We start from the raw sequence: 27,815 nt of genomic DNA on the forward strand, positions 1-27,815 counted from the left end.
AAAGAAAGAAAGAAAGAAAGAAAAAGAACAAGAAAAAAAAGAAAAAAAGAACTTCAGTCATCGGCTGCACGGATCTCCCATCCTTGCCATGGCTCTCAACACACCCCTCTCTGGCAGGTGTTAACTGTGGTCTCTATTTCAGATATGGCTGCCAAACTTCAGAAACCCAATGAGAAGTCTAAAGTTAGAAGTAGCAGAGACCTAGTGTGATTCCCCCAATGTCTGCCGGGTTTGCACTGCCATAACCCCGGGCAGGTGACCGTGTGCACTGGACAGAGTGACCACTGAGTCAGGCAGGTGACAGTGTACACGTGGAGGCCTCAGTCACCAACTGTAACCTTCCAGGTTCCCTCTGCCCCTTTCGCCACAGTTACTTTTGTGAGTCTCCCCAATGAGGCAGACACACAGGGATGGATCTGAAGACATTATTTATATCTATATCTGTGTGTGTGTGTGTGATTCATAATTTATCAAATAGTAAGTATGGGCTGGACCTAGGCCTCCCACACATAGGTGGTAGGCGTGCGTCTTGGTCTTCATGCAGACCTTCCGGCTGGCCCTGAGTCTGCTGCCTGCCTGTGGATCCTGTTCTCTCCTAACTGAGCCGCCTTGTCTGACCTCAGTGGGAGAGGATGCGCCTATTCCTGCAGTGACTTGATGTGCCAGGGTGGGGGGGACATGAAGGGCTCCCTCTTCTCAGAGGAGAAGGGGATGGGGAGGGGCTTATGAGGGTGGGACTAGGGGGCTGCGACCAAGATGTAAACATGAAAAAAATAAATGCTAATAAAGAAAAAGATATATAATTTACTGAACTATTTTGTGTCTTGCTCTATGTAGTTTAGGCTAGTTCTGATCCTCCTGCCTCAGTTTCTCTAGGGCTGAGGTTCACAGGAGTGTTTTATATTGTATTGATTACACCTTTATTTTCATAAGGATCAGAACAAATCTGAGGGATGAGGGCAAATCGCTGGTTTTATAGATATTATTCCTCAGAGTGATAAGATGTTTCCTCTTAAGTATATACATAGTTAAGTTCAAAGTGAAGTTGGGTTAACAAAGCAATGCTGGCTGGGCAGTGGTGGCCCACGCCTTTAATCCCAAGCACGTGGGAGACAGAGGCAGGCGAATTTCTGAGTTTGAGGCCAGCCTGGTCTACAGAGTGAGTTCCAGGACAGCCAAGGCTACACAGAGAAACCCTGTATCAAAAACAAACCAAAAAAAAAACAAAAAACAAAAAAAAAAAACCAAAAACAAAAAAAACAAAGCAATGCTGAATTGATACAGTGCAAACAGTTCCCTCATAACAAAAGAAAGGAGGTGGGGGGTGGAGGTGGGGGTGGGGGTGGGGCGACAGAATGAAGCCTGCTAACTAGGCTAACTAAGGCTAGGAACACAAGGGCCATCTTCCTGCCATTCTCTGCCCCAAGAACAGCTTGTGGCAGGGCAGGGCAGGGCAGCCGGCCAAGGACTGAGGGTGACACAGGGGAGCAGGCTGAGTGCTCTGTATGTGTGGACTCCAACCTCCCTCCTCCTCCATGACACCAGAGGGTCGGACCCCACAGAGGAGATGGCCGGGCTAAGGGCACTGAACTCCACCCTCTTTCCCTACCACGTGTGTTCCCTCTGGCCTTCTTGCTGGACCTAACTCTGGGCCCAGGTCACGAGGACTCCTGCTGGCCTGCTCTGTCCCACGAGACTCTGGACACACATGAACTTCCCTCCTTGCCGACCTCCAAAGATCTCCTCCTTCACCCCTGGACCCCACATCAGCCCCCCTTCCCCATTCCTGAGAGGGCATCAACATTTCAGGTGTGGGGCACACAGTGTACTAACCCAAGGTAAGTGATGGCCTTGGGGGACCCCGGGAAGTATCCAGCTCTCCCAGGATGGTGTTGGCAGGAGGGAGGGATGAGGGGTTCAGTCCCACTGAAGGCCTTTAGGCACGTTAGGGATGTAGTGGCTTAAATCTCTCCTGGTGACAGTTGGAAAGGGACTGATGAGGCTTGGGTGTCAAGGAAAACAGGGACAAGGCTTTACTGCCTCCTGGGGGACAGGAAGCACCCGCCAGATGCCCAGGTACTGGACACTGGGGTTCGGGGGGGGGGTGCTCTTTGGCAGGGGCAGAGAGGAGGAGGGGCTTGGATCTGACAGGCTGTAGAGCAGTTTAAGGGCTTTGGAAAGCCCTAGGTGTTTGCTCAGAAAGAGGGCAGGGCAAACCCAGCCTCCTGAGTTCCTGCTTGGGACAAGCCTGTCTCTTGTCTTTTTGCAGGGCCTGGTGGTGTTGGGAGGACCAACCCTGAGCCAAAGAAGGAATAATCAAAGGAGATTCCTTTGTAGTCATTCACTCGGTTTCTCTGTTTCTATTTCTCTAACACACACACACACACACACACACACACACACACACACACACACACACACAACTACTAGTCTCAGAACTCTATGTAGCCATGGATAGCCTTGATCCTCTTCACTTCAGTGCTGAGATGACAGGAAGGAATGAACCTCCATGGCTGATTTCTGCAGTGCTGAGGATCAAACCCAGGCTTCCTCATCCCTGCAAGCCAAGCACACGGTCAACTAAGCTACATTAGCCCCTTAACGCTTTGGAGCCAGGGTCCCTGAATTTAGACTGTAGCACTTAGACTGAATCAGTTCCTCCTTCCCCCCCACCCCCAGGGACTCAGCCAAGCAGGCCCTTCCCTGATGAGTTAGAGGTCTAATCTGTAAAACAAGGGCGTTAACCTTCAAACCCTGCCCCCAAGGAGGGGGGGGAGGGAGAGAAACTGAGCCTATGAGCTGGCTGGGCATGTTGGTTCCCTGTCCCCTCAGCCAGCTCCCGCTCTCAGCAGGTCCTCAGGCCGCCCTGACCTTCTCTGAACTGTGCAGTTTAAGGCTGGCAGCAGGCTCCAGGCCCAGTGACCCAATCAATGGTGCTCAGGATTTGGCTGGGTTTAAGCTAGGAGGCGCACCCGGATGGAGAGAAGAGCAGAGGGGATGGAGAGAAGAGCAGAGGCAGGGAACTTGCCAGGTGGGCAGGAAGGGCTGGGATGTGCTGGGGGGGGGATGGGATGAATCCCCCTTTTGGATTTTTTGAGGCACTCTTTCCACATGTAACAAAAACTAGCCTTAAACACATGGTGTAGCCCAGGTTGGCCTCAGACTTAGAGCACTGTATTACAGGCACGCCCTGCCACACTGGGTTCTTAAGATTCTTGAAGGGGAAAGTGGAGGTTATAGGGCAGAGGCCGGGGACTAAGAAAAGGAAGCCTCAGGACCTGAGAAGCAGTAGGGGACCTGTCACCTCAGCTCTGCCTGGGTCTTGGGGGAGGGGAAGGTGGCCCTGCTAGGGTGATGGGAAGCAGTGTGCGCCCCCCAGTGGCTGGCTGTGACAAATGAGCAGGTGCTTCATAGAAACATTGTTACTTGTTCAGCGGCGGCTTCCAGACCCCACCCCCCAGTTTATTTATGGGCCTGGTTTATTTTTACCCACCACTGAATTCTCTTACATGAAATAACTGTAGCTCATTAGAAGAATTAAGATCCCAGCATCTCAGTGACACCATCTTGGAAAGTCCTCACTCTCATCCCCAGCCTGGATGTCACCATCTACTCTTTGTCTGTCCCCCGTCGTCCCCCCCACCCCTCTCCCCCCGCCTGTCGCTGGGCAGCCCTGGAGGATGACATCATCTTCAGAAGAGAATATGGGAGGGGGGACAAAGGAGAGAAAAATGGAGAGGGGATCAGAGCTGCAGTGACAGAAAGTGACAGGAAAGGACTCGGAGATACTCTGAGAACCTCCTTTTACATGGACACCAAGGTCCCTGCCTCTGAAGAAGGGGCTGACAGAAGCAGGGTCCTGAATGTAGCTAAAGCAGAAAGGGGAGGGCTGGATGCTCAGTGAGGCAGCAACTCTTGTCCCTACCAGTCAGGGCAAAGGGAGAGGGTGACAGAGCTTTCAAGAAAGGGAGATGGCCTGCTTCAGACTCCACAGTACCCTCCTCATAGGCACACACACACACACACACACACACACACACATGCAAGCAACAGAACTCCCGGTGTCCCCTCTATAGCCAGAGCAAGAGGTGCCCAAGTCACCCAGGAGCAGCCCTGAGGCGCTGCCACCATCGATATTGCCTGACAGCTTCATCTGGCTGGCTCCCGCTTCAGTCTGAGAGCATGATGAGTTTGAAGCTAGAGGCCAGAGGCCAAAGGTCAGAGGCCCAGATCCGCTTCTTTAATGCCAAGGTTCTGAGAGCCAGGCCCACCCTTGCTTGCCCGGGGGAGGTCTGTGCTGTGGCCTACGGGCCCCCTGCCCCTCACCCTGCTGCCTGTCTGTGGGTCCTGAGGCAGAAGCCCATCTGTATCTATTTTCTAGAACCAGCTTTTCCGCCCCATACCACAGCCACCAAAGTCATTTTCCAGGCAATTGCCTTTCTGTAAACATTCCTGTGTAATATCCCCCTAAATTGCTAATGCCCAGCGCCCTGTTGAGTCTCCCCGTCACTCTAACAAGAGCCTCGGAGACAGGGTGGGGGGGTGGTGAGGAGAGAAAGCAAGCTTGACAGAAGATTGAAACAAGAGTTCCCACCCACCTCCCAGCCAGGGACCTCCATACCTGCACCCCGAAACTCTCCCTGCTCTGGAAGTCAGGCCACCTTTACTGAACCTTAGCCCATCTAGGTTAGAGGAAGGGCAAGGAGGAGGGAGGAAGGGATCCCATGAGAGGGAGACCTGGGAGGGAAAGGAGCTGAAAACACGATAGAGGTGGTTAGACAATAACGCTGACTTCCAGAGGCAGGTGACAGCAAACTATCATTACTGGATCCCCAGGGAAGACCAGCTTTGATCCATGACAGACAGAGGCGGTCACACAGTGTCTAGCTTTGCCATGGTGGACTCAACTTCCTGAGCTCTACAGACATGGAAACCAAGGTGGGCAAGACAAGAGACTGTCATATGCTGATGGGGGACCAACACCCTTCCCTTATCCCATTCCATTGTCTGCAGGGCCACATGGGGAGAGCTTCAGGCCAGACTGTCCTCCTGGGACAGCCAGGGGATAGGAGGGCCTACTAAGGAAGGCTGAGTCACCCATGGAGGAGACGGTTCCCTGTGTCCCTGTGCTCTTGTCCTTCCCTAGGAAGCTGGGCACTCAGACTTGGGTGGACCAAGAGGTGGAAGACACCAGAAGAAACCAGAGGGAGGAGAGGCCGGCCCTGGGCCCTGCCATTCACAACCTTGCGCAGGCGGAAAAACACAAACCAATTTGCGAAGATTTAAAACCCACCGAAGGCCACTTAGTTGGTTAAACGAGTTGAATCTAATTAAAGGACCTCCTCAGGGTGGGGAGGGAGAGCTCACCTGCCAACAAGGAGCAGTGGGGTGGGGCCTGGGCCTCCCCAGCTCCCTGCGGGAGTTTCTGTTGCCGTCCACGGTGGTATATGCTTCCTGGGTAGGAGACACTAAAAAGGATGGTGCCTCAATTCCAAACAGCCTCCAGCTGGGCATTCCCCAGGGCACAGTCTTCTCTGCATTTAGGCCTTACCTACCCCCAAGTGATAGGGGTCTCCACGGGGCTTTAAGGGCCTCTTCTGGGTGGGTGGGGCCTTTGTCTCCACTCTTAACTAAGAAGCCTTTTTTTTTTTCCATGAGGTACCATGCTACCCACACTGGGTGGTCCTGAGGAACAGGCCTAGAGGCTGAAGGGACTGGTGACCACCAGAGGGGACTGAGAGTCTGGGAAGAGCCAGCCATACAGAGCCTGACAGGGGGCGCTACTACATCCATCCTGTAATCCTGGTTCACACGCAAGCCTACTGGTTCACCTAGCCCAGCACATGGGGCTCAAGAATCCTGGCATGTGTGACCCCACTCAGCTCCTACCTCCTAGACAGGGAGGGATAAAGCCCCCCCCCCGTAAGGACGCTCTTCTGCAGATCCTATCAGTGTCAAAAAAAAAAAAAAAAAAAGCCAAGGCACTGTTATTTTTCCAAACGTCTTTCACAGAAGGGAAACTGAGGCAGAGGTCAGGAGCCAAGGCAGAAGAGACAGAGCCCAAGTGTGCTGGGCCTTTGGGGACAAGGAACATCTTCATTCTACCGTGACACTTCCAAGAAAGCAACCCCCAGGAGAGCCCCTCCCAGGCTCTGTCCCCAGTGGCATGAGAGCTAACAAATTCATTCAAATCACACCATACAGCAGCATCCAGGTCCAAAGACACAAACTAGGGGGGTCACAGCGTAGCCTGACCCCAGCTCCCCAGCCCAGCCTGGGAGGGGTTCACATATGGAATTCAAGATTACCTCATCACAACCCTAGCGCACACTCAGCCTTGATTCCCATTTCCAAATGAGCCACAAATCAAAATCTCAAACACGCAGCCCTCCCTCTGGTCCATGTTTCTCCCTCCCACACACAGCAGGCAAAGCTGTGGCATTACCAAAAATCACTGAATCTACAGCTAAGAAAGCTCTGCTCAAACCCAGCTCTGCCAATGCCTGGCATATGACCTTGAGGAGGTCAGGCGTCTCCACAGACCTCAGTCCTCTGTTCAAAAAAAAAAAAACGGAAAGAAAAGCTCCTCACAGGTGCTCAAGCTGTGCCCTGCACAAGGACTTGGGGCCACAGGGCGTGAATGGAGGCTGTGCGCTCGCTTCATCCACGCCTGGCCTGCCGCCTCTCGCTAGCTGTCAGATTGGGGCTGTAGGCTTTTCTCTGCATTTTCACTTCTAATGAAGACTTGACTAATTGGCTTCCCTGGAAAGGGGGAGGTGGACATGAGGGGAAGGAGCAGTCACCCTCCGTCTGAAGTGGGGACTGGAAAGGCTGGAACCGCCCTGGCGTGGGCCCACACGGAACAGTGTTAACAAGCTAACAGGCAAGCTCCCGCTTGCATGGCACCAACGTCGCTCATGCTCCCAGGGAAGGTGTCCTGTCAGCTCCTCATCTCCTTGGAGAGGCAGCCAGAGAGGAAAGCAGCAGCCCAGGGAGAGGGAGAGAGAAGAGGGGGAAGGGAAGAGAGGGAAGGAGGGAGGAAGGGAGGGAGGGAGTAACCAAGCCTCCCAACTTAGAGATTGCCAGAGTCCCCTCTCCTCAGGCATATGTACCTAGGGGCGCTGCACCTGGGCAGCAGATGTGAACAGAGGCAGAATCTGCAAGACAGAGACCCCACTGGGTTGTCAACGTCAACTGGGAGCACACGCACCTGTCATCACGCCTGTGTGACCCAGTACTACCCCACCCCACTCTACCTTCAGCCCGGTCCCAACAGCTTTGCTGCACTGCACAGTCATCAGCCACTGCCAATGCAAAGGGACACACGGGCCCTAACCAGGCTGCAGTCACCCGTGGCATTGGTGCCTGAGTCCCCAGAGAGACTGTCCTACCTCTGGGTCAGAGCCGTGCAGTTCCAGCTTGGTGGGAAAGGCAATAGGATGGCAGCTTGGTGGCTGGTGGCAGGTGTTTGTGGTCACAGTGCTCAGGAGAGGTGGAGGCAGGAGAATCTGGATCCCTGGCTACCTAGAGCTGCAGGCCAGCATGGAGTACAGGAGACCCTGTCTCAAAGACCTAACCAAACCAGGACCAAACCAAACCAGGGCTGGAGAGATGGCTCGGCGGTTAAGGGCACTGACTGCTCTTCCAGAGGACCCGGGTTCAATTCCCAGCAAAATAGCAGCTCCTAACTCTCACAGAACCACCATTCGGCACCTTCCCCTCTCACTTCTCCAAGTCTGTTTGGAGCTAGGTCCCTCGAAATCCCTGACTCAGTGACTGACTGCAGCTGAAGTACTTCACTGGGCTCATGGTCACCGGGGCTTATCGGCAGCTGAACTGCTGACTCCTCTCCAGAGTAGATCACTCTAACCCCCCTGCACTCTGTGCCCAATTGTACCCCGTGGCCCCTTGTACCCCATGGCTAGAGACCTGAGAGGTCTGGGGGATGGGGCCACAGCAGCCAGGATTACAAAAGGAAATCTCAGGCAAGTGAGTCTGACTACATGCTCCCATGGGGAAGTTCTCCCTGTTGTCCAGCTTGAATCCTCCCACCAGGGCAAAACTTGGGAGAGGCCATTGCAGACTGGAAGGAAGAAGCAAGCCTCATCTGCTAAAACCTGCAGGCTCCTCTCTGCTTGAGTCTGCTCAGTCCCTCAGTAAAGAGGGTAAAACTGGGCTGATGAGATGGCTCAGCAGGTAAGAGCACTAACTGCTCTACCACAGGTCCTGAGTTCAAATCCCAGCAACCACATGGTGGCTCACAATCAGCTACAGTGTACTTATGTATAATAATATACATGCATGATGCATGCTAGCACACTGGGTTCCACACCCAGACCAAAGGAAAAACAAGCTGAACCTAATGGGAAGGTCCATCATTCAAGCTACTTAGGAGGCTGACATAGGAGGACTACAAGTCAAGGGCTGCCTGGGCTACAGAGAGAGTTCAAGGCCAGCCTGAGTAACTTTAACAACAAAGCAGGAAAGAAGGCCCTGGTAATGTGTGCCTAGTGTGTGCAAAGCCCTGGACTCCATCCTTGGCATAAGAGAGGGAGGGGAGAAAAGAAAGAAGTTGAAACCAGTCAGTGGGCTGCCTAGAAAGCAGAGGTGCCTGCCATCCTGTTCCATGGCCTGTCCCTGTGTAGCCGCAGGCGTGACACTTCAAAGGCCATTTGCAGCGATGACTCACTTAGCCCTCACAGCGGCCCAGCCCCGAGAGGCTGCTTTCTGTAGTGTACAGATGAGGAAACTGAAGCCCAGGAAGGGTGACTTTGCCCAAGGGGGGCACCGATGCATGAAGACATCCACCCTCAGAAGCAAGATTCTCACTCTCCTTTCCCAGCACCCTCCACTACTGAACCCCAAGTCCCCATCTATCCAGCTCTCAATCCTCTGCCCTGTCCTTCTGCCGGAGCCTGGTCTCCCGGGATGGAAGGGCAGGAAGGCAGCAGCTGGTGGAGCACTGAGGAGCCCAGGCTGGAAGGGGTCTCCCAGGCCTGGAAGAGTCTCTAAGCTCCCATTTCTCAACCTGATAGACTCAGAACAACCCCCCACCAAACCCTAGGCGGTGACAGAACTACAAGTCTCCCCTGGTCACTAGCCCCAGGAGCTGGGACTTGGATGCTGCCAAGAATGGAGACCTCACTATCGCAAAGACCTCCATCATTATGTGGACTCCTTCATCCTGAGTGAGGATGCTGAAAGCAGAGGCTGGACTCTCACAGGGCACCATTCCTTTCGGGGATGAGGGAGGCTGCCATGCCAACGCCTTCCTGGTTGAAACAGGTCCTCCCTCTATGATCTGGCTTCCAGTCTCCAACTGCCCTGGCCTTGACAGAGCAATCCCCCTGGTGTTCACTGACCTAGCTGGTACCCTTCAGAACCAGTGATCCAGACAGGGTCTTAAGGAATGTACCACATGACCTGCCACAAAATTCTCACCCCATGAGTCCGCCCAGGACAGGAGCAGCCCAGCTTGGTGACCAATGTGTCACTTCCCTGCCACCCACATAGCCTCATCTGGGGCCTCGGGAGCCCTGCACTCTCCCAGCATGTTCCTCCCAGGCCATCCATCTGCCTCAGAACCCGGCTCTGCCTCTCAACTGCTCCACACAGCCCAGCACGGTAGAACCTAGGTGCGTACAGCTTGTACTCAAGAGTCTACCTGTAGTTCTCTGGTTAGTGGCCCGGGGCCCCAGCAGCCCTGTCCAGATGCCAGCCATTCCAGGACACGTCACTTCAAGGACTGGGAAAACCACAAACCGCTGGACCTCTGGGCACATTAACCACACAGCGCCGCCTCCTCCTTCTGGCCTGTTTCCCTCTGTAGGTGCTGTGCCTGCCCTGCTGCCCAGAGCCCCAGGACTCAGAAGGAGAGAGGTTCAGCTCCCTGCCCCCAGTCACTTCCCGCACTGTGCCCGCATCTGATGCCCATGCTCACGTGGTGGCTAATTCTGGCGTCTCATCAGACGGTAATTATGGGGGAATGAGCAGTGCTGTCATCTCTGTAGCTCGGCACCTGTCACCACTCTGCCATCTCAGGATGGGATGGGACAGAGGCAGAGGGGGAGGAGGAGGTTCTGGAGAAGGGACCTTTCCCCACAGTGATCAGCACATACCACCACCCCCCCAGGGTGGTCACTGCTATCCCCATGTCCCTGCTACTCAGGCTTCCTGACCAAGAGAAGAGGTCACAAAAGAGGTCTGCATTTGTCCTGCTAAACTGTTTTATATACCCTGGCACCTCCACACTGCCTGGCACACAACAGGCCTGTGCTGTTTGTTGATTGACTGCGTGACCATATAAACACCAGACATAGTCCCAGAACTGGGTCCACAAAAGACCCAGTCTATAGAGCAAAAAACCAGGCCCCATGGAACTGGTTACACCTCCACCAGGACACGATGAAGTCACACAGCAGAGGAATTTCAAGATCCAGGACTACCAGGGAATGCCCCCTGCAGAAAATGAGTGAACAGCCCAGACAGCAGGAGAGACTGAGGCTAGACCCAAGACAGGCTTTGGGAGGATGGCACAGTGCTGGCAGTGGCTGGGGGCCAGGAGCTGAATCTCTCTCCTTCAGAGCCCCGGGGCCCTGGGCACCAGGGAGAGGAGGCAGGATTGCAGCCTGGGGGCATCTCACATGATTTCCTGTCACAGCTGCCTTGTTCCTCACCAAAGGCAGCAGCACCTTCAGGGCCACTCTGTGGCCAGTGGAGGAAGAGAACCATGGGGTTATCGTCACAGAGGCTGTAAGTCTTCACACCTCTCACAGCGTGCCCCAAACTACCAGAAGCTAGCAGTGTCACAGTACCAGCCATGCTGTGGTGAACTGTCCCCACACTCTGCTCCCTTGTCCTCAGAGCCCCAGGAAAACACACTGCCAGTTGTAGGGACTGAGCCCACCTCAGATGCCCTGGCTCTCACTTCACTGCATTTTAACAATGCCTGTGTGCGGTCTAAAACCCATCCACATCTTTCACTCAGAGCAAACCAAGACAGGGTTCACACACCTCTCTGCGAATGTAGAAAATCTCAAAGAGGTAGTGAGCTCCCCGTCATTGGGAGCATTCCAGAAGCAGGTGGGTGAACAAGAACCATTGGTCCCTCTGATAGAGAAGGCTTCCTCCCACAGGCTCAGCCTTTGCCTCAGCCCCCTGAGATCTATCATGGTAAGGGCTGGCCCTCTTCACCAGAGAGGGTCCAGGGAGGACCAGTCTGCTCTGCGGTGCCAGTTCCTCCCTCCCCACCTTCTCAGATAGGAGCTGAGGTTTGGGGGAGGGCAGGAACATGGCTGTTCTTTTAGGAAAACGGTAATTTTAATTAAGAGGCAGACAAACGAGCTCTCCGCAGATTGTCTCAGAGCAAAGTTATTAAAAAGCCATCAAGACGGCGGCGGCAGCCGCAGCAGTGAGGAGGGCTGCCTCCCCCCCCCCAGCTGCCAGCCTGAATTGGGGATCAAGGGGGCAGAGGACAAAGTCACTGCCAAGATAGGCTCTGCGGTCCCTCACCCCATCACCCCTGCATAGGTCATAGGTCGGCAGCACCACACAGCTCCTAGGCATAACCAGCAACCAGCTCAGGGGGGGGGGGAAGAAGCCGAAAGAGACACCACTCTCAAAGCACCCTGCTCAGGCCAGAGCCCCCACTGGTCAGTGCCTGACCCTCTTCACAGCCTGACACATGCGAACTCTCCTCCTGATCCATAGGTCTGAACAATGAGGCTCAGAGAAGGAAATCGGTTTGTCTGAGGCCACACAGCTACAACGGCTTAAATGGGGATTTGAAATCAGGTCACCCTGACCTTTAGTGCTCTGAGCTGCTAGCCCTGGGCACAGAAGAGGGCAGAGGGCTATCCTAGTCTAGTTCCGTAAGAGTGCCTTAAGGGTACATGGCCAGGGAATTGGAGTGTCAGTCACAGTTTGCTTGATCCCCAGGGTGACAGTATGGGTCTCAGGACACTCTACTGGAACAGACAGGACAGTAGGAAGGGGTTCCCAGTCTTACCAGGCCAAGTCAATAATGTGTCAGTGGATGTGGCACATCATCTTGTTGGGGTGGGGGGCAGATGCCACCCCTGGAGGGTAGATTGCTGCTACATTCCATAGCACCTGCCCTAGGATGCTCTGTGACCCACCCACCAGCCACCACTCCCAGGGACAACACTGGCTAGGTAGGGTGACAAGGCATGGCCCCACTGAATCTCCCTCTCAAGCCCTCGGGAGCCTGTGCAGCTCGGTGGCTCTGTTCAGTGCAGTGGACACTGAGAGATAAGGCAACCGAAAAACAAGCTCCAAGGTCACCTGACCCGGCTCCCACCCCCATCTACCCACGGCAGAGCCCCTGGGGCCTCATCCCTTGGCAGAGGTAGCCAGCCTCTACCCCATGCCCAGCCCACACGGACACACACACCTACGTACATGCCTGCGTGCTTGCACACGCACACTCACATGCACACAGACACATATTCGCCAGGCAAGGAGCCCTCCCCAGCATAGGGATCTGCCATCCCCTCCCTTTGACCTATGCCTGCCCCCCCCACAGCCCTCCCGGGTGGCTCATCCATCGTGATCCATGGTGGGCAGGGAAGGGCGCTGACTAGGTGGCTGTGGTGGGCTCCCTCCTGGCTTACTAACCTGGAGACTTTAAACAGAGGGAGCAGAGTCCTGCCGGCTTCCCTCCCGCCGCTCGCTGGAGCCCTGGGTGAGGGACAGGAAAGGAGGAGAGCAATGAATGAGCTGAGTGAACTAGGGGCAAGAGGGCTGGGCCAGGGGGTGGGGAGCAGCAAGCNGGGGGGGGGGGGGCCTCGGAAGCTGCCCCTTCGGAGGTCACCAGGGTGTGGATGGCTCCTCGAAGGGTAAAGACCGGGGATGAGAGGAAGGGCAGGACATAAGAGGACAAAGACATCACTTGGGGACAGACAGGAGGACAGACAGCACCAACACGAAAAACATGGGGGGCCCCCAAGTTGGGGCCCCTGGACAGACAGATAGCCTTGGTTCTCTTTCTGAGCGTGGGGAACAGACGCTTGGCTGGGGTCCCCATTTCAAACCCCAAATGCAGCATCCATGGGGGCTCAACAGCTTCCTCTATCCAGGTCTTCTATTTGGGGCAGGAATGGGGTCAAGGTCAGAGGACCAGCATCACTGCTGATCAACCTTTTCCCCAGCTCCGAAGACCTCCCTTCGATCTGTCTGCCCCTCCCGGACCCCAGCCAGGAAGGTCCAGGGGCTGCCAGGAGAGGCCTACAGGTGTTCACACTCAAGCCTTGATTGGCCTTTCAGTGGGGGAAAAAGCCACCTTCCTATACCTGTCCCAGACCCTCTTGCTAGCCTTAACAAGGTCTCCACAGCTTCCCTGGTACACACCTCTCTCCTCTCGCCCTACACAGAAGGTCTTCCTTATTCTATCCTGCGCCTCGCTACAGATTGCACCACTTCTTCTGCCACGGGGTCTAAGCTACAAAGCTCCTTCCTGCCTGTCATGTGGGCTCAGTCCTCACTTGGGAGCCGGAGCACATCCTCACGGCAAGCGCTGCCAATCTCATAGTTCCAATTTTCCCACCGATTACCCAACGAAGAGACACCCTGGGGAGAAACAGCTGCTGTGCCCAGATGTGGGCAGACTACTGAGAAAGAAAGCGAGAATGAATCAGGAATCCAGCACCCCAGGGCGCCCTGGATGGGGACCGCGAGCGAGCAGGCAGATAGATTGACTAAGGGTTTAAAGTCGGTTTCCGAGCCTGAGGCATCTCCCAATTCCTTTTGTTTGTCCCTGAAACTGTGTGAATAGACCAGCATGACCTTGAACTTCTGAGCCAGGGTCCTGATGCTGGAATTATAATTCTGCTTGAACCCACCTCTCTAGTCCCTTCATACCACCCTTCCCAGCATCCAGCCCTCTGGGATGAGTGAAGTAGCTCTGATCTCAGAAGCTTCAAGGCTTCTTGTAGAATCTTTTCCAACTCTGCCTGAATTCCCTCACTGAATCTGGGTGTCCCCTCTGCAAGATAGCCACCATAAATACTTTTAGGAAGTAAATCAATGACCCCAGTAAGTGTCCCTGCTGGGATCACCCAACTCTAGGGCTGGGCTACAGCCAGAACCACCTCCCATCCCACCTCTCTTCTTGCTCAATGTTTGGGAAGTCCTCCCTGAAGTCTAACCTATTACATACTCCAGTAAAGTTTTTTTTGTTTTGGTTCTTTTTTTTTTTTTTTTTTTTTTTTTTTAAGTCTTCCACCCTAGGGACTGACCCTGGGCTGTCAGGTGGATAACAGAGGGAGCAGATTGGATGAGCAATCCGGTTCAGGACAAGACTTTTGGTGACTTTAACTCTCTAGGAGCCCCTTTCCAGGCCCCCCTGATCTAGCAGCAGTAAAGGAGAGTCCATCAAAGGCCCCTTCCTGTTTGGCACACCAGGAGTCCTAGGCTATGGAGAACCAGGTCTGGGGTTCATAGTGAGGATCTATGCCTGCAGGGGCTGTTATGAACCCTAGACAGTTTCTTAGCTGGTATCTGTGGCTTCAGGGGCACTCGGCCCCCCAGCAGTTATCAGGTGACTGAGGATAAGGATGTCACACACACACACACACACACACACACACACACACACACACACACACACACACCAGGCGTGTACAAAGCTGGGGCCTCACTGCGGACTTAGGATTTGCTGAGCTCCTGTTCCCAGTCCTCAGCAGAGACCCAAGGAACACAACTTCTCTCCTGGTTTGGGATATTCCAGCCCGGGTCTTGCAGGCAGCCGAGCCTGCTGGCCCCGCTGAGCGGTGTCTGAAGCCCCACCACCTGCTGGACCCTCAGCATGAAGAAAACCCCGGACTGAATCATGGTTCACCAGAATGGAGTGCACAGAGGTTTCCAGCCGCTCTTTCTCCATCTCTCAGGCGGGAGGACAGATGCAGGCAAGGTATAAGTCAGTCAGGGAGTGGGGAGCTGCTCTCTGTGAGCAGCTCGTGTGTGAATGTGTGTGCGCTCAAATGTTTGGCCTTCCGCCATTCCTCCTGGCTCAGCTGAAGCTGGAAAACATTCCTCCTACCCTTCATGTGACAAGACATTTCATATCTCAGGGGAAAGGAGGTGGGGAGGACTTTAGACAACTGACAGGGAGCTTAAGACCCTCTATTTCCAACTTCTTTATTTCTATCAAGGACACTGAAGACCAGAGAGGGCAACAAAGTTCCCAAGGTCACACAGCAGCAGAAGAGACAACAGTCTCTGTTCTTTAACATGCATTTTATCTTTGTCCTAGGGAACAAAAGGCTCCTCCTTGCTTCCTTTGTTCCACAATGCAGGACCCCTCAGCCACCCACAGGAGTTGGCTCCTTGGGGCTAGGGGGGGGGGTGCCATGCTAACCAGCTAGTTCCCTAACTGTTATACCAGCTTTCACTCCCACACCTTCAGGCCCCTCACACCCTGGAAACTGTTTCTATCTGACCTCCATTGCTGCAGCGTGGGCTTCTTTCCTCCCAAGCTGTCCTAGGCAGAGACAAGGAGAGGGGAGCTGAACAGACTTCCAGCCTCCACACCCTACCGCTTGCCCGTGCCAGCACCGAAGACCAGGGCAGGGTGTCCTGGTAGCTGGCCCTACGCCCGGTTTGTACATGGGGGAAGAGGGGCAGATGTGGCAGCCTGAATATAGGAAAAGAGCTCTTCTAGGAATTGTCAAAGCTCGTCCTCTTCAAAGCCCAGCCTTGGGTTGCCAGTCTCTGGCCCTCCCTAGATCCTCGCCTGCTTCTCACAAGTCAGGCATTGAGCTGTAGGTTTTCATCTATTGCCCCACCTATTAGACAGTGCTTCCCTAAGTCTAACCTTGTCCCCGCTCACTGCATTCCACCACCCCCACCACCCCTCCAGTCCTTAGTGAAGGAGTTCATTTCTTTCCCATCCTTCAGAAGTTACATCGTGACTCAGTGGTCACATACTGTCTCCTCTAGGCCACCAGCCTTTATCCCGGTCTTGCCCTGGGTTACAGGGGTCTTGTATTTGAAAGGAGTCACAAAAGGACTACGGGCGGGGGTCCTGGGCTCTGCCCTGTGCTAGGTATGGTGTATGTGTGGGTGGCAAGGAGGCGGGGCCTGAAGAACCATGGTAAGATCAAAAGGGCAGACCTGGACCTCTGGGGTTCTACACACACCACTCACACGCCCACACACACACATACATGCAGACACAGGAACACATGCATGCACATACAAGCACACACTCGTGCACACACACATATATGTACACATATACACGCACAGAAGGAATAAGCCTAGACAGGTAAAACCTCTTCTCCCATGGCCTCTGTGTCTGGGGCGCAAATTCCAGCCCCCATTCCCAAAGTCCAGAGGCCTGGTCACGAGTAAGAGGGAGGGGACACAACAGGCGTCGCTCTGTACTGTGGCCTGGACTGAAGCCCAAGCAGCCTGATGCACCAGACCAGGCAGCTACCATGTGTTCTAGAGAACTCACACTCTAACGCCTGGTCCTGCAGAATCCCACCCACCAAAGCCATACTCAGTACACGGACACTGGAGAGGCAGGGGTCAGCCAGACCCAACCTTCTCTGGTGCTTAACTCCCACCCTCTAAGACGCTGGAGCCTTGGGAATTGGGCCAATGGGTGAGGGGGACTGGAAAGATGGGCGGGACTCTGGGTCCCATGTGGGTGGTGTCCTTCCCTCGGCAAGCAGGAGCTATTAATATATGCAAAACATATGCAAATCACCCACAAGAGAGCCACAACACCGAAGGACTGTCAGAAGAGACCTTGGAGATCATCCAGCCCCGCCCCCTCATTTCAGGTGAGAAAGGAGAGTAGGGAAGGGACTTGTTCAAGGTCACACAGACATCCAGGCCTGAGACAGGATCGGTGCAGGGCTCCAGGTTCAGTATCGTTTCTAATGGTCATCCGTCATCTGGAGGGTTAACCAGGGGAGAGTGGCCAGGGCCTGGCGCGGAGCCCAGAGGCTTCCTGGATCCCTCTTGCCTCTCTGGAGCCTGGAGGTAGTCTGAGGTGTGGGCTGAGAGACTGCTGCCTGACAGAGTACCATTAGGGACCAAGGACCAGAAGGGCTGGGGAAAGGAAAAGAAAGGAAGAAAGAAAGAAAAATCTGTTGGGAAGGAGAAAGCCAGAAGGTAACTGAAGTGGGCGGCAGAGGTACTGGGAGCCCAGTGTCAAGGTGAGGTGCCTGAGGTGGTATGGGAGGAGCCCCGACAGCACACACACACACACACACACACACACACACACATCCTTGAGTGTGCTCTTAAATGCACAGCAGCCCCTCCAGCCCGCACTCTGACAGTGATGGCACCTGACAGCCCATAATAGTCAGCTGGCCCATCCCTGCTGCGGCTAAGGCTGTTCAGTGGCTGCTCCCCTCGGCAACAACCTTCCACTCAGCCCTAGAAAGCTGGATTGCTGCTAGGGCAGAGAAGACAGACAGAGGGGAGAGAGAAGGAAGGAGTGTGTGGGGGGGACACTGGCAGAGGAGGGGGAGTGGGAGGGGGAGGAGAGTGGAAGGCTGGCGGAGGGAGAGGGCAGATGAAGAGCCTGAGGTGACTAGAAGGAACTTTCTGCAGAGAAGGATGCTCTGGGGTCCCAGGGGCCTGAAGGACCATGCTATCACCTGGGTACTGGGTATAGAGTCCTGGCACTGAGGTGCCACGTTGTTAGTAGGGTTTAGGGACCATATCTCTACCCTTCTGCCCATTGCTGGCTGCCAAGAAGTCGGCCCTCCCTCCCTCCCATCTCCCTCCCTCCCTCCTGCTTCTCTCCCTTGGGGCAGGAGCTGCTTCCCAGCCAAATCCAAAGCCTTCCTTCATCTCATCTTTTCAGAGCTGGGAATGAAAGAAAGGGGGAAGCAAGCACAGCCCTCAAACCCGCTGACGGCCAGATTTTTATTATCTTTGCTCAAATGGGCCCTGGGATGCCAGCAAAGGAGTCTTCAAAAAGCCCCCCCCCCAGTGCCTCATTGAAACTGCACCTGCTCAGACCCACCCACAGCAGGCGGGCGCAAGCTAGGGCCCCCAACTCCAGGGACCGGAGCCACAGATGCCAGAAGCCTCAGCCTCAGCGCCTTCCATCCAGCAGGGGCCACGGGGTTAGAGAGCCAGGCCACACCTGGGCCAGCCGGGCATCTAGGCAGCCCCCGTCCCTCTCTAGGCCTGGACAACATACGCGAAGGAGGAAAACAATCTCCTCGCCAGGGCTTAGAAATAAGTGCTCAGAATTCCTCGAAAGAGATACTTTATAGCCAGCCCTCGGTTTTCCCCTGGTCCCTGACCTGCCTAGACACTCTCAGGCCACTCCATTCCTCCAGACTTGCCCTAAATAGGATGGACGCTCTCAACCACCACTGCTTCTTGCTGTGCCCCCAGCTCACTGAAAGAGGTCATTTTATGTGACCACCCTTCCTCTATCCTGAACACAGCCCCTAAGTGTTTCAGTCCTCGGCAGAGTTGATCTACGGTGGAGGTGGGGAGCTTCAAAGAGCCCAGCCCTAACCCTGCTCAGCACTTCCAGGGCTGGGGTTTTGGCAGAGAATGCCAAGGTTAGCACTCGGCAGACAGCAGCTGTGCCACCCCTGCCCCCAGCCACGGCTCCGACCACACCACTGAGATCGATGCCCGCAGCCAAAAAGGAATCAATGGTTCTAATTAAACCCTTTTCTCGGGTGGGGTTCCTGGACAGGCAGGGGAGACTCTCAGAGGGGCCATGCACCTGGTAGATCACCACTCACCTTTTAAGAGGCTCTATAAGTACGGGCAGGGAGCCCCCTACCTCCTTTGCTAGGTGGGAGGTAAGCAGAGGGGCAGGGGAAAAGGCAGAAATGGGAGCATATCCCTAAGAGCTTTTTCCAGGGGACCCTTCCCCTAGTGAGGTTGCCCTCCCTGCTCCCAGCCTGAGGCTACATTTGTTTCTTCTAGACTCTCCGTCCCAGGGTCATTGGTATCTGAGGACTGGGGGGCAGCTTTGGACAAAGACCCTCTTGTCCCCAAGGCAGAGTGGCAGGAAGCCAGGGCAAAGCCTTTGCACTTGCAGCCAATGGTGCCTGGGTACCAGGCAGCCTTGGGGTGGGTGGGGGAGTCCCTTCCAGAGCCCTCACTCACCCATGCTTCTATAGCAGGCTAAATCACTATCCCAACTCTCAGCCTACCAAGAGCACTCCTTCTGGCTGCATCCCACCCTGATCATTTATCCAGAGTGACCCCACACCGGCCACCATCAACCAAACCCCAAACCCATATGCCACAGTGCCTCCCCCCACCCCAGTTACAAACACACACCAGCCATGCTAGAAACCAAGGTCCATCCCAGCTGCCACCAGAGATGACAGTCTCTCATCTCCACGGCGACTAGTTCCATCAGAGACATCATCATTTTTAAGACCAGCCAGAGACAGGGAAGGGAATGAGAAACTGAGGCACAAAGTTAGCCAAGCAATTGGCTCAAGGTCACCCAGAGCAAAGATGACCAGAGAAGAGGAAGGTATCTTATCACCCCATCCCAAAGGGCACGAACCCCACCCAAAGGAACAGCTGGATCCGTCCCTACAACGGATATCTGCACAGTTTCTTCACTTCCCACCTTTATCCCAAACACCTTCTGAGAGAGAGGCTGCCACCGGGAAGCCCCAACTGAAAACCTCACTTCTCTCAAAGCTGGGGTCTGCAGAGCCCACAGATCTGGCAACATTTAAGAGGTGCTGATCCGGCTCACCTGGCTCCCCTCGGCCCCCAGGGTCCCTCGGTCCAACCTCCTCCCTGGGAGAACGGGCGCGACCCTCGGCGGTCCTCTCCCACCAGGCCAGGGCAAAGCGCCTGAGGCACTGCCAGGGCTGCATGGGGAGGCGTGGGGCTGGGGGCGCGCACCAGCAGCCACACACGCCCCACAGGGCCCTGCCAGCTGAGCTGCGGAGGCACCCGGCCGGCCCCCTCTACTGCCACCAGCATCCTGCTGCCCCCACCGACAGGACTCGGAGCTGGCCCGGGAGCTTCTGACGTAGCAGGGGGGTGCGTGGGAGGGGAGGGGGGGCCACGGCGAGTCCCCTCCCCAGCCCCGCCCCTCTACTTTTCCAGCCCCCTGCAGTCCCCACCTCCACATCACCCCGGACGCCCTACCCAGCTGGGGGCGCCCTCCTTTACCCCTTGCCTCTGCAAGGGGGAGGGTTTAAGACCCAGAAGCCCCTCCTTCGGTCCCTCCCTCTTCAGGGCCCTCCCTACCCACCCAGCAAGCCGGGAGCAGGTCCCCAGTTTCTGCAACTCCTGTGGAGGCTAGGAGGTCTCCAGGGCTAGGGCCTCGAGGTGCAGGGGGTGGGGTGTAGAATGCAGCTTTGTATCCTGGCAACACAACCAAACCCAGAGCGCTCTCTGTCCGCTGCTTCCCTGAGGGACTGGCACGAAGGGTCCAGCACTACCAGCCCAGCGCCTGCACCCCATTCTGAGAGCTGAGGCGGGGATGTGATTCTCTTGCCTTCATCCCTTGTCCCTTCCCCCTTCAACATCCCTAGTTTCACCTCGCATGGACCCCTCCCCTCCCCCCGACTCTCTTCGCCATCCCCCTTCACCCACCCCTCCCCCTTACATTGTAACCCCAGGTCCCCTCCCCCCGGGCACCGCGAGGCCCTTCCCGCCGGGTCCCCAGCTTCGCCGGCTCCAGACCCTCACTGCTCCCTGCGCTCTCCCTCCCTGGTCTGTCCCAGCCCGGCGCGCAGCGGTCCCCTGCCCCCCGCAACACCTGCGCCCAGAGCATCCCTCGCCCGGCCGGCCGCCGCCTCCCGGGCCCGGCCGCCGCCCCCGCCCCCGGCCGAGGGGAAAACACACAAAGAAAACAGAAATACCTTCCACTTAAGCATGGAGGCACATTAGGGAGGAGAGAGACAGGGACATGCCTTGGGACGGAGCGTTCCCCATCGGGCGGGGGCGCGGGGGGCGGGGGCCCCGGGCCGGCCTGCCTGGCGCTCGCCCTCTCGCCGCCTCGCGGGCTCCTCGCTCGGCCCCAGCCCCGGGGCGCGGTGCCAGGCGGGCGGGCCGGGGGCGCGGGCCCCGCCGGGGTGGACCAGCTTGGGAGGGCGCCGGCGGCCGGGCGTGTGGGTGCGCGCGCGCGCGGGCGTGTCACCGAGTGTGCGAGAGCGAGTGTGTGTGTGTGTGTGTGTGTCTCTGTGTGTGTGCGCGCGAGTGCGCGCGTGCGGCCGGCGCGGGTGTGTCACTGCGGGCGGGAGCGCGCGCGATGCGGGCACGCGCGTGTGGCCGGATGGTACAAAGGGCCGCCGGGGGTGGCGGGGAGCGGGGGAAGGGAAGGGGCACTGCGCCTCCTCGCGCCCTCCAGCAGCACACCGGGATCCCGCAGCGCGCCGCCGGGACTAGGGTGCGGGGCGCGCTCACGCTCCTTCCCCCCCAACCCCCAAACTCCACCTGCTTCCCCCACCCTAAGCGGTCCTCCTACTGCGGTAGAGACAAATGCGTTGACCCCGGAGTGGCCTCGAAAGAGGCACCTGGGGAGGTGATTCTTTGGGTCTCCAAGCACCCTCAACGCTTTGGGACAAAAAAAAAAAAAAAAAAAGCACTCCGGGCTCGTTGAAGCAGGGCTTGAGGCTGGGGAGGGGACGAGAGAATCGGGGATCGCTCCAGCCAAGGTGACCTCGGAGCGCCACAGTCGTTCTATGCCTGGAGAGCCAAGACCGCCCCCCAGTGTACCCCTCCATGGTCGCGCCCCCTCACCTCTGCCCCTCCCCCTTCCTCAGCTACCACTGGGCCAGGGACCCGGCTCCCAGGCGCCCCCTGCTGGACGTCCTCCTGGCCCCTACTTCGGATTCCCGCCCCTCCCGCAGGCGTGAGCAGGTACTGCATGAGATTGAGGAGACACTGACCCCTTCTGAAGTGGACCCCAAAGTAGGCCGCCACAGACTCTTGTCTTTTCACGCCTCTTCTGGGGACACCTTTGCCACCTCCAAAGCAGCTTGTAGAGCGCCAGGAGGAGTGCCCCACCCTGGTTCACCTTACTGGGCCTACCTGCGGATGATGCAAACTTCTCCATCTCCAGCTCGGACCCAGACACAGGATGACCTTTGAAACTCAGGCTTCTCCCTGCTTCCTTCCCTCGGGTTCCGTGGCCAGCTCCTTCTCTCGGAAGCTTCTTTTCAAGAGAGGCAGGTGGGCTGAGCTTTCTACCCGTTTTATTTACTCCTGGCATTCCCAAAGGCAGTTCAGATGGTCAAGAAAATGCCACCCAGAGCCTGTATCTCTTCCCGGCAGGCCACCTGGCAGAATGACTGGCAGACGGAGCCCAGGAGAGGAGACCCCACCCCAAGTGGCCCAGATGACAAACCGGTTTCCCCACTTCTTGATCTACCCAGTCCCAGCCTTAATCTGGGCTCTCCTGCTTTCCTGCCCGCCCCTAGGCCTGCCTCTGAGCCAGTCCCATGCCCTGCTAGGAGCAAGATCCCAACTGCCCCTTACAGATCAATGTCCAGTTCCACTAACTCAGGTGGCAGGGCAAGGCAGTGGGAGGGGACGCTCAGCTCCAGCTGGTCATCTCAGGAGGGCAGCCAAGAGCTGTGTCCTGGACACACGGTCTGGGCACACAACTCTAAGCAGTTAAGACCCTGACTTCTCTCCTAGGCCAGCTGCTTCTCCCTCTGCCAACTGGATGGTGCCCATCTTTTGGCCTCTGGGCACTCACTGGGCACCCTTCCAGCTCCCTGCCTGGCTGCCTGCCTAAGATAGGCATCAGTACCCAGCGGGCCTTGTGCACAGGAGGGGGTCACAGCTATTAAGCCTTGAGTCTGGCACACACCTCTCCTCCCTTCAGACCTTCTTCACACTGCTCCATGAGACCCCTCTGCCTTTGGGGTCTTCCCAATCCAGAATCACCCCCACCCAGGGGGCAATGTTTTCCCTTCCATATTCTGTGCCCATCCAAGGTGAAGAGCATCATCAGACTTTAGCCATGGTCTCTAATTTAATCTTGCCATATTAGCCACATATCAGAAATAAAAGGTGCACATCTCTTATCCTAGATTTGGAAAGTAGGAGGATCTATACAAACTTTAAGCCAGGCCAATCTTCATACGTGAGTTCCAGGTTAGACAGGAATACAGGTGAAACCCTGCCCAAGGACCAAAACAAAATGGAAATGAAGTAAGGCTTCAAGAAGTGTAGACAAGTGCCCAATGCAAGAGCCTCCCAAGTAAAGCTGAAACTGGGTCGGCCTGACTCTGGGACACCAAGCCTCTTTTCTAGTTCCACTCTCTTCTTCTTTTTTTTTTTTTTTTTTTTTAAGATTTATTTATTTATTATATGTAAGTACACTGTAGCTGTCTTCAGACACTCCAGAAGAAGGCTCCAGATCTTGTTACGGATGGTTCTGAGCCACCATGTGGTTGCTGGGATTTGAACTCATGACCTTCGGAAGAGCAGTCGGTGCTCTTAACCACTGAGCCATCTCTCCAGCCCCTCCACTCTCTTTTTACCTGCCGGAAGCAGAGACCAGACCCACCACTCCAAATCTCATCCCCACACACAGCTGTTAGCAGATAGCAGAGGCCAGAGTGAAGCAGGGAGTCAGGGCAGGGGTTTCTCCCAGTGTCAAGGACCTGGCCATTCTCTCCAAGGTGACAACTGTAAAGATGCTCCTCCTTCCTAATACTTGGGCGGACACTTTCCTGCCTTTAACCCTTGACTCCTGGACTCTCCAACAAGTCACAAGACCGGGTGGGAAAACCAGGCGGTGGTGGCATAAGCCTTTGATCCCAGCAATGCGGAGGCAGAGGCATACAGATCTCAGAGTTCGAGGCCAGCCTGGTCAGCCAGGGCTACACAGAGAAACCCTGTTTAAAAAGAAAAAAAGAAAGAAAGAAAGAAAGAAAAAGAAAAAAAAAGACCTGGGGGGGGGCGGGAGGTGGTTAAATCTGCACACAGGAATCTTAGACAGATCCAAAAATGTCTCCAGGACAAAGCACCCTCCCTCTCCCTGGGGAAGCTTCTTCATGAGGAAACCCGCCATGGCAAGACAAAATCACCAGGCTCGAGTAACTTTTCATTTATGTAACTCCCTTTTAGTTTTCTTGTGTTGATTTTTGTTTTGATTTGGTTTGGTTTTTGAAACACAGCCTTGCTATAATAGTCCAGGCTGTCCTTCAGTGCACAAGCCCCCTGCCTCAGTTTCCCTAGTGCTGGGATCACAGATGCTGGGTGGCACTTCCGCTGTTGTTTAACTTTGTTTTTCAGTACTGGGATTGACCCCAGAGCCCACACATGCTGAGCACCTGTTCTTTCACTAGGGTCACATTATAGTGATCCATCAATCCTTCACATTTCACACACACACACACACACACACACACACACTACTCGCTAAAGACCCTATACATACACTACACCAGGACAGCTAGCCCCGGGGGTCCCATGGAAGTGCGAGAATAAACAGAGACTTTAAAGAGAAACAAATGTCCCACAGTCCCAAAGAACAACACAGACCATCACCCTTCAGGGACCCCTCCTCCCCTGAGGCCTCTGGAGGCTTGGAGGAGGCTGGTCAGGGCCTGAAAGGCCTGGGTGTTCCTTATCCAGCAGAGCCGAGCAGGATGGCTCCTAAATGTTGGCAGGGTGCCCAGCACAACCCCAGTGCCAGCTGTCTCCACCTGAGATGCCTCAGGTGCTGCCCTGCCTCTTCTCATTCCTCAACATAACTTCCCTCTGGCCCTCCTCCCCTGTGGCTGTGGAAGTGCTCCTCCTTCTTAGCCAGCAGCCAGCATGTTTGAGGATTGGGGGGGGGGGAGAGAGAGAACAGATCTTAACTAACTTTTATCCTGTCCTTCCCAAAGACTCCAGCCCCCTGGCCCAGTCCAAAGGCCTGCAGAAAGGAGACAGAGACAGAGAGCATCGGCAAGCGGAGAGTTCTCACACTTCCTTCCTCTTCCCCAAGACGCTGTAGCGGCGTGCTTGGCACCTGGGCAAACATCTGGGTAGGAAGGAGCAAAGGAGCCCCAAGGGCCAGCAGAGGAAAGGGGGCGAGACGGAAATCCAGGCTGACCCCCAAACTACTCATTCTGCCCTTTGCAGCATCTGCTAGATGCTCCCTAAGACTCCCCATTTGCCTGGCCAGTGCTTTCCTTGAGTCCCAAAGAGCCACCCACAAAGCCAAACCCAAAAAATGGTGACCACTCATTGAGGTGGAAGGTGGCAGGGCAGCTGAGGAGGAAGGTGATGTCCTCCAGCCAGGCTTGCATTGAAGGACCCTAACTAAGCCCAGGAGGTTTCTCCCCTCACACTGCTCCATCTTCATCCTCACCCCTCACTCCACAGGAGAGCTGTAAGTGGCAGTAAATTTCAAAAGACTCTCCCAATTCCCTCAGCCTCCCTCCCCTGCCTGTTATTGTAACGAATGCAAATGGTGCTCAATAATTCATGCCTTCATTAGCACATCAAACTGCTTTCTGAAGAATGGAGGAGGTTCTCTGAGGCGCCCCCTTCCCAGACCCTCAGCCACCACCGCCCACCCTCCCAGCCCCCACAGCAGAATGGGCAACGTTCTCAGAGCCCCAGGCTCTGGCTTCCCTGTCCCATCCTGAGGAACTGAAGCTCTCCCTACAGACTGGGAACTTCTTGTGGCCTATGCTGTATCTCCCTTATGAATGGAGGTTCCTGCAAGCTAAATGGAAAAGTAGAGCCATCAGGGTGGGGTGGGGTGGGGGTGGGAGTAGGCTTGTCCAAAGAAAGTAACTGTCCCCCAAGTTTCAGAGTCAACAAGTTTCTAGCAGGCTCCTAAGAAGTGCGCCTGCCCTCAGGTCCAGGAACACACTTGCAGAGCTAGTGGGTGGTGGCTGCCTCCCGGCTCTCCCAGCTTAGGGCTTTGCCCACAGAGGCAAGTCCTGGCAGGGCCTGGCCCACATGGCAAGTGTCTAAGAGGCCTTCCTAGCTCTGGCGAATCGAATCCCTTCGGTGTTCCTAACACAACCAAGGCAACTTCCTGCTGCCCTGAACATCCTTGGTCATTCCTGCCTTCCTAGCCTTTAACCCTCCACACTGAGAGAGAGGGCTGGGTCTCCTGAGACCCTGCTGGTGTTCTGTCCTACAAGCAACAGGGAAAGAGACTTCCCAAGACCTCCCTTCTCTCAGGGAGAGACATCCTGGAGCCCGGATGGTGTGTTTGTGTGTGTGTGTGTGTGTGTGTGTGTGTGTGTGTGTGTGTACTGGCTGCAGTCATAACCCTCACTCTGTCCCACGGTTGCCTTTAATTTGTAATCTCAGCTACTCAGGAAGCTAAGGAAGATGTACCAAAGATTTAAGGCCAAACTGAGCTTAAGCAATTAGTTTAAGGGCAGCCTGGAATGCACAATAAGACCTGGAATGCACAATAAGACCTTGCCAATAAAAAGAAAAAAGAGCAGGGCAGTGATCCCGGCACTTGGGAGGCAGAGACAGGTGGATTTCTGAGTTCGAGGCCAGCCTGGTCTACAGAGTGAGTTCCAGGACAGCCAGGGCTACACAGAGAAACCCTGTCTCAAAAAATAAAAAAAAAATAAATGAAAGAAAGAAAGAAAGGAAGGAAGGAAGGAAGGAAGGAAGGAAGGAAGGAAGGAAGGAAGGAAGGAAGGTAGGAAGAGACAGAAATGATTGAATTACCATGGGGAATGGGGGTGAATGAACTTTAATGGGGGTCAGGGACCAGAGAGGATGGTCCACAGAGGTAAGGATGCAGAACAGAGGAGGAGTGAGGAGGCAGGGGGAGAGGAAAGAAGGAAAAGGATGTGGAAAAGGAGAAGAGGGGTCCAGGGAAGGGAGAACAGGAAGTCAGCCTGATGCTGACCTTAAGAGAACATATATTATGAGCCAATGGGGTCATGTGGGCCACAGACTCAGTCCCTGGAGTGTCACACCTAGCCTGGCTTTGGGTTCTAGATCTGACCATGAGATCCTATGTCTTGATGAGCGAATGAAATAAACTTTTCCGCAGTCTAGTCAGCATCTTCTGGGGCCTTAGGACCAACCTGATAAGCCAGTGACCTGCTGAGGGAATAGGGTGGAGCCATTGACCTAGTTCAAGCATACTAGCTCCCGGGGAATCTCTCCTTGATCTCCGAGGTCTTGGGGCCATCCCTTGCTTGGTGATGAAGGTACATGAGACTCTTGGACATTGCTGGTGGGAAATAAATCAGTTCAGTAGCCATGGACGGAAAGTTACGTGGCATTTATCCCCTTGGCATAAAATGATTGCATGATCCAGCAGCCCAGTGTCTTCCTGCCTCAGGTGGGCGAGTAGATAAACAAGTCATGCTTCGTCTTTGCAGCGGAACCTCTGTTCCACCCTATAAAGGAATGAAGTTGGTTGAGCCTGGAACACTCAAGCTAAGGGGCAGGAGCCAGGCACCATAGTTGTATGTTGTAAGAGCCCCCTTACTTGAACGATTCACAATGGGTGTACCTGCTTGTAGGAAGGCAGATGTAGTAGGGACAATGGCCAAATGGGTCCAGCTTCCCGAAACAAGAAGAAGCAGGGCTTGCCCAGAACCCCCTTCTGAGTTCTTTAGTTCTTTTTATCATATGTTTTATCTCTCCTGACCCTGCAGTTGTTTGCTTTAGAGTGCCTGGTTTTATGTTATGTGAATTTCACCTCAATAAAAAATGAAAAGGCAGTTGCATGTGGTAGAAAACCTGTGATCCCAACGCTTAGGAGGTAGAAGCAAGAACACGAGGAATTCAGGGTCACCTTAACTACATAGTGAGCACTAGACAAGCATGGACCACAGTCAGTCTCTCTCTCTCTCTCTCTCTCTCTCTCTCTCTCTCTCTCTCTCTCTCTCTCT

At 55.2% G+C, this 27,815-nt stretch overlaps 1 protein-coding gene across 12 annotated transcripts in view; it reads right to left on the reverse strand.

Annotated features, from left to right (window-relative positions):
• Window positions 1-22,362, reverse strand: part of Srcin1 (SRC kinase signaling inhibitor 1) — a 65,750-nt gene extending 43,388 nt beyond the window's left edge. For 2 of the 12 annotated variants that reach the window (XM_029545762.1, XM_029545761.1), the window contains exons 1-2: window positions 19,730-19,967; window positions 12,637-12,699 (exon numbers count right to left, since the gene is read on the reverse strand). In XM_029545762.1, coding sequence (XP_029401622.1) covers window positions 12,637-12,699; window positions 19,730-19,853 — 187 coding nt within the window. In that variant the 5' untranslated portion in view covers window positions 19,854-19,967. Of the gene's footprint in view, window positions 1-12,636; window positions 12,700-13,368; window positions 13,687-19,729; window positions 19,968-20,849; window positions 21,147-22,020 lie in introns of those variants that run through there. The other 10 variants (XM_029545758.1, XM_029545766.1, XM_029545763.1 and 7 more) reach the window with 8 other exon arrangements.
• Window positions 22,363-27,815: the final 5,453 nt, after the last annotated feature.

The sequence above is a fragment of the Mus pahari genome, chromosome 14 (assembly GCF_900095145.1).
Source record: "Mus pahari chromosome 14, PAHARI_EIJ_v1.1, whole genome shotgun sequence".
NCBI classification, from domain to species: domain Eukaryota; kingdom Metazoa; phylum Chordata; class Mammalia; order Rodentia; family Muridae; genus Mus; species Mus pahari.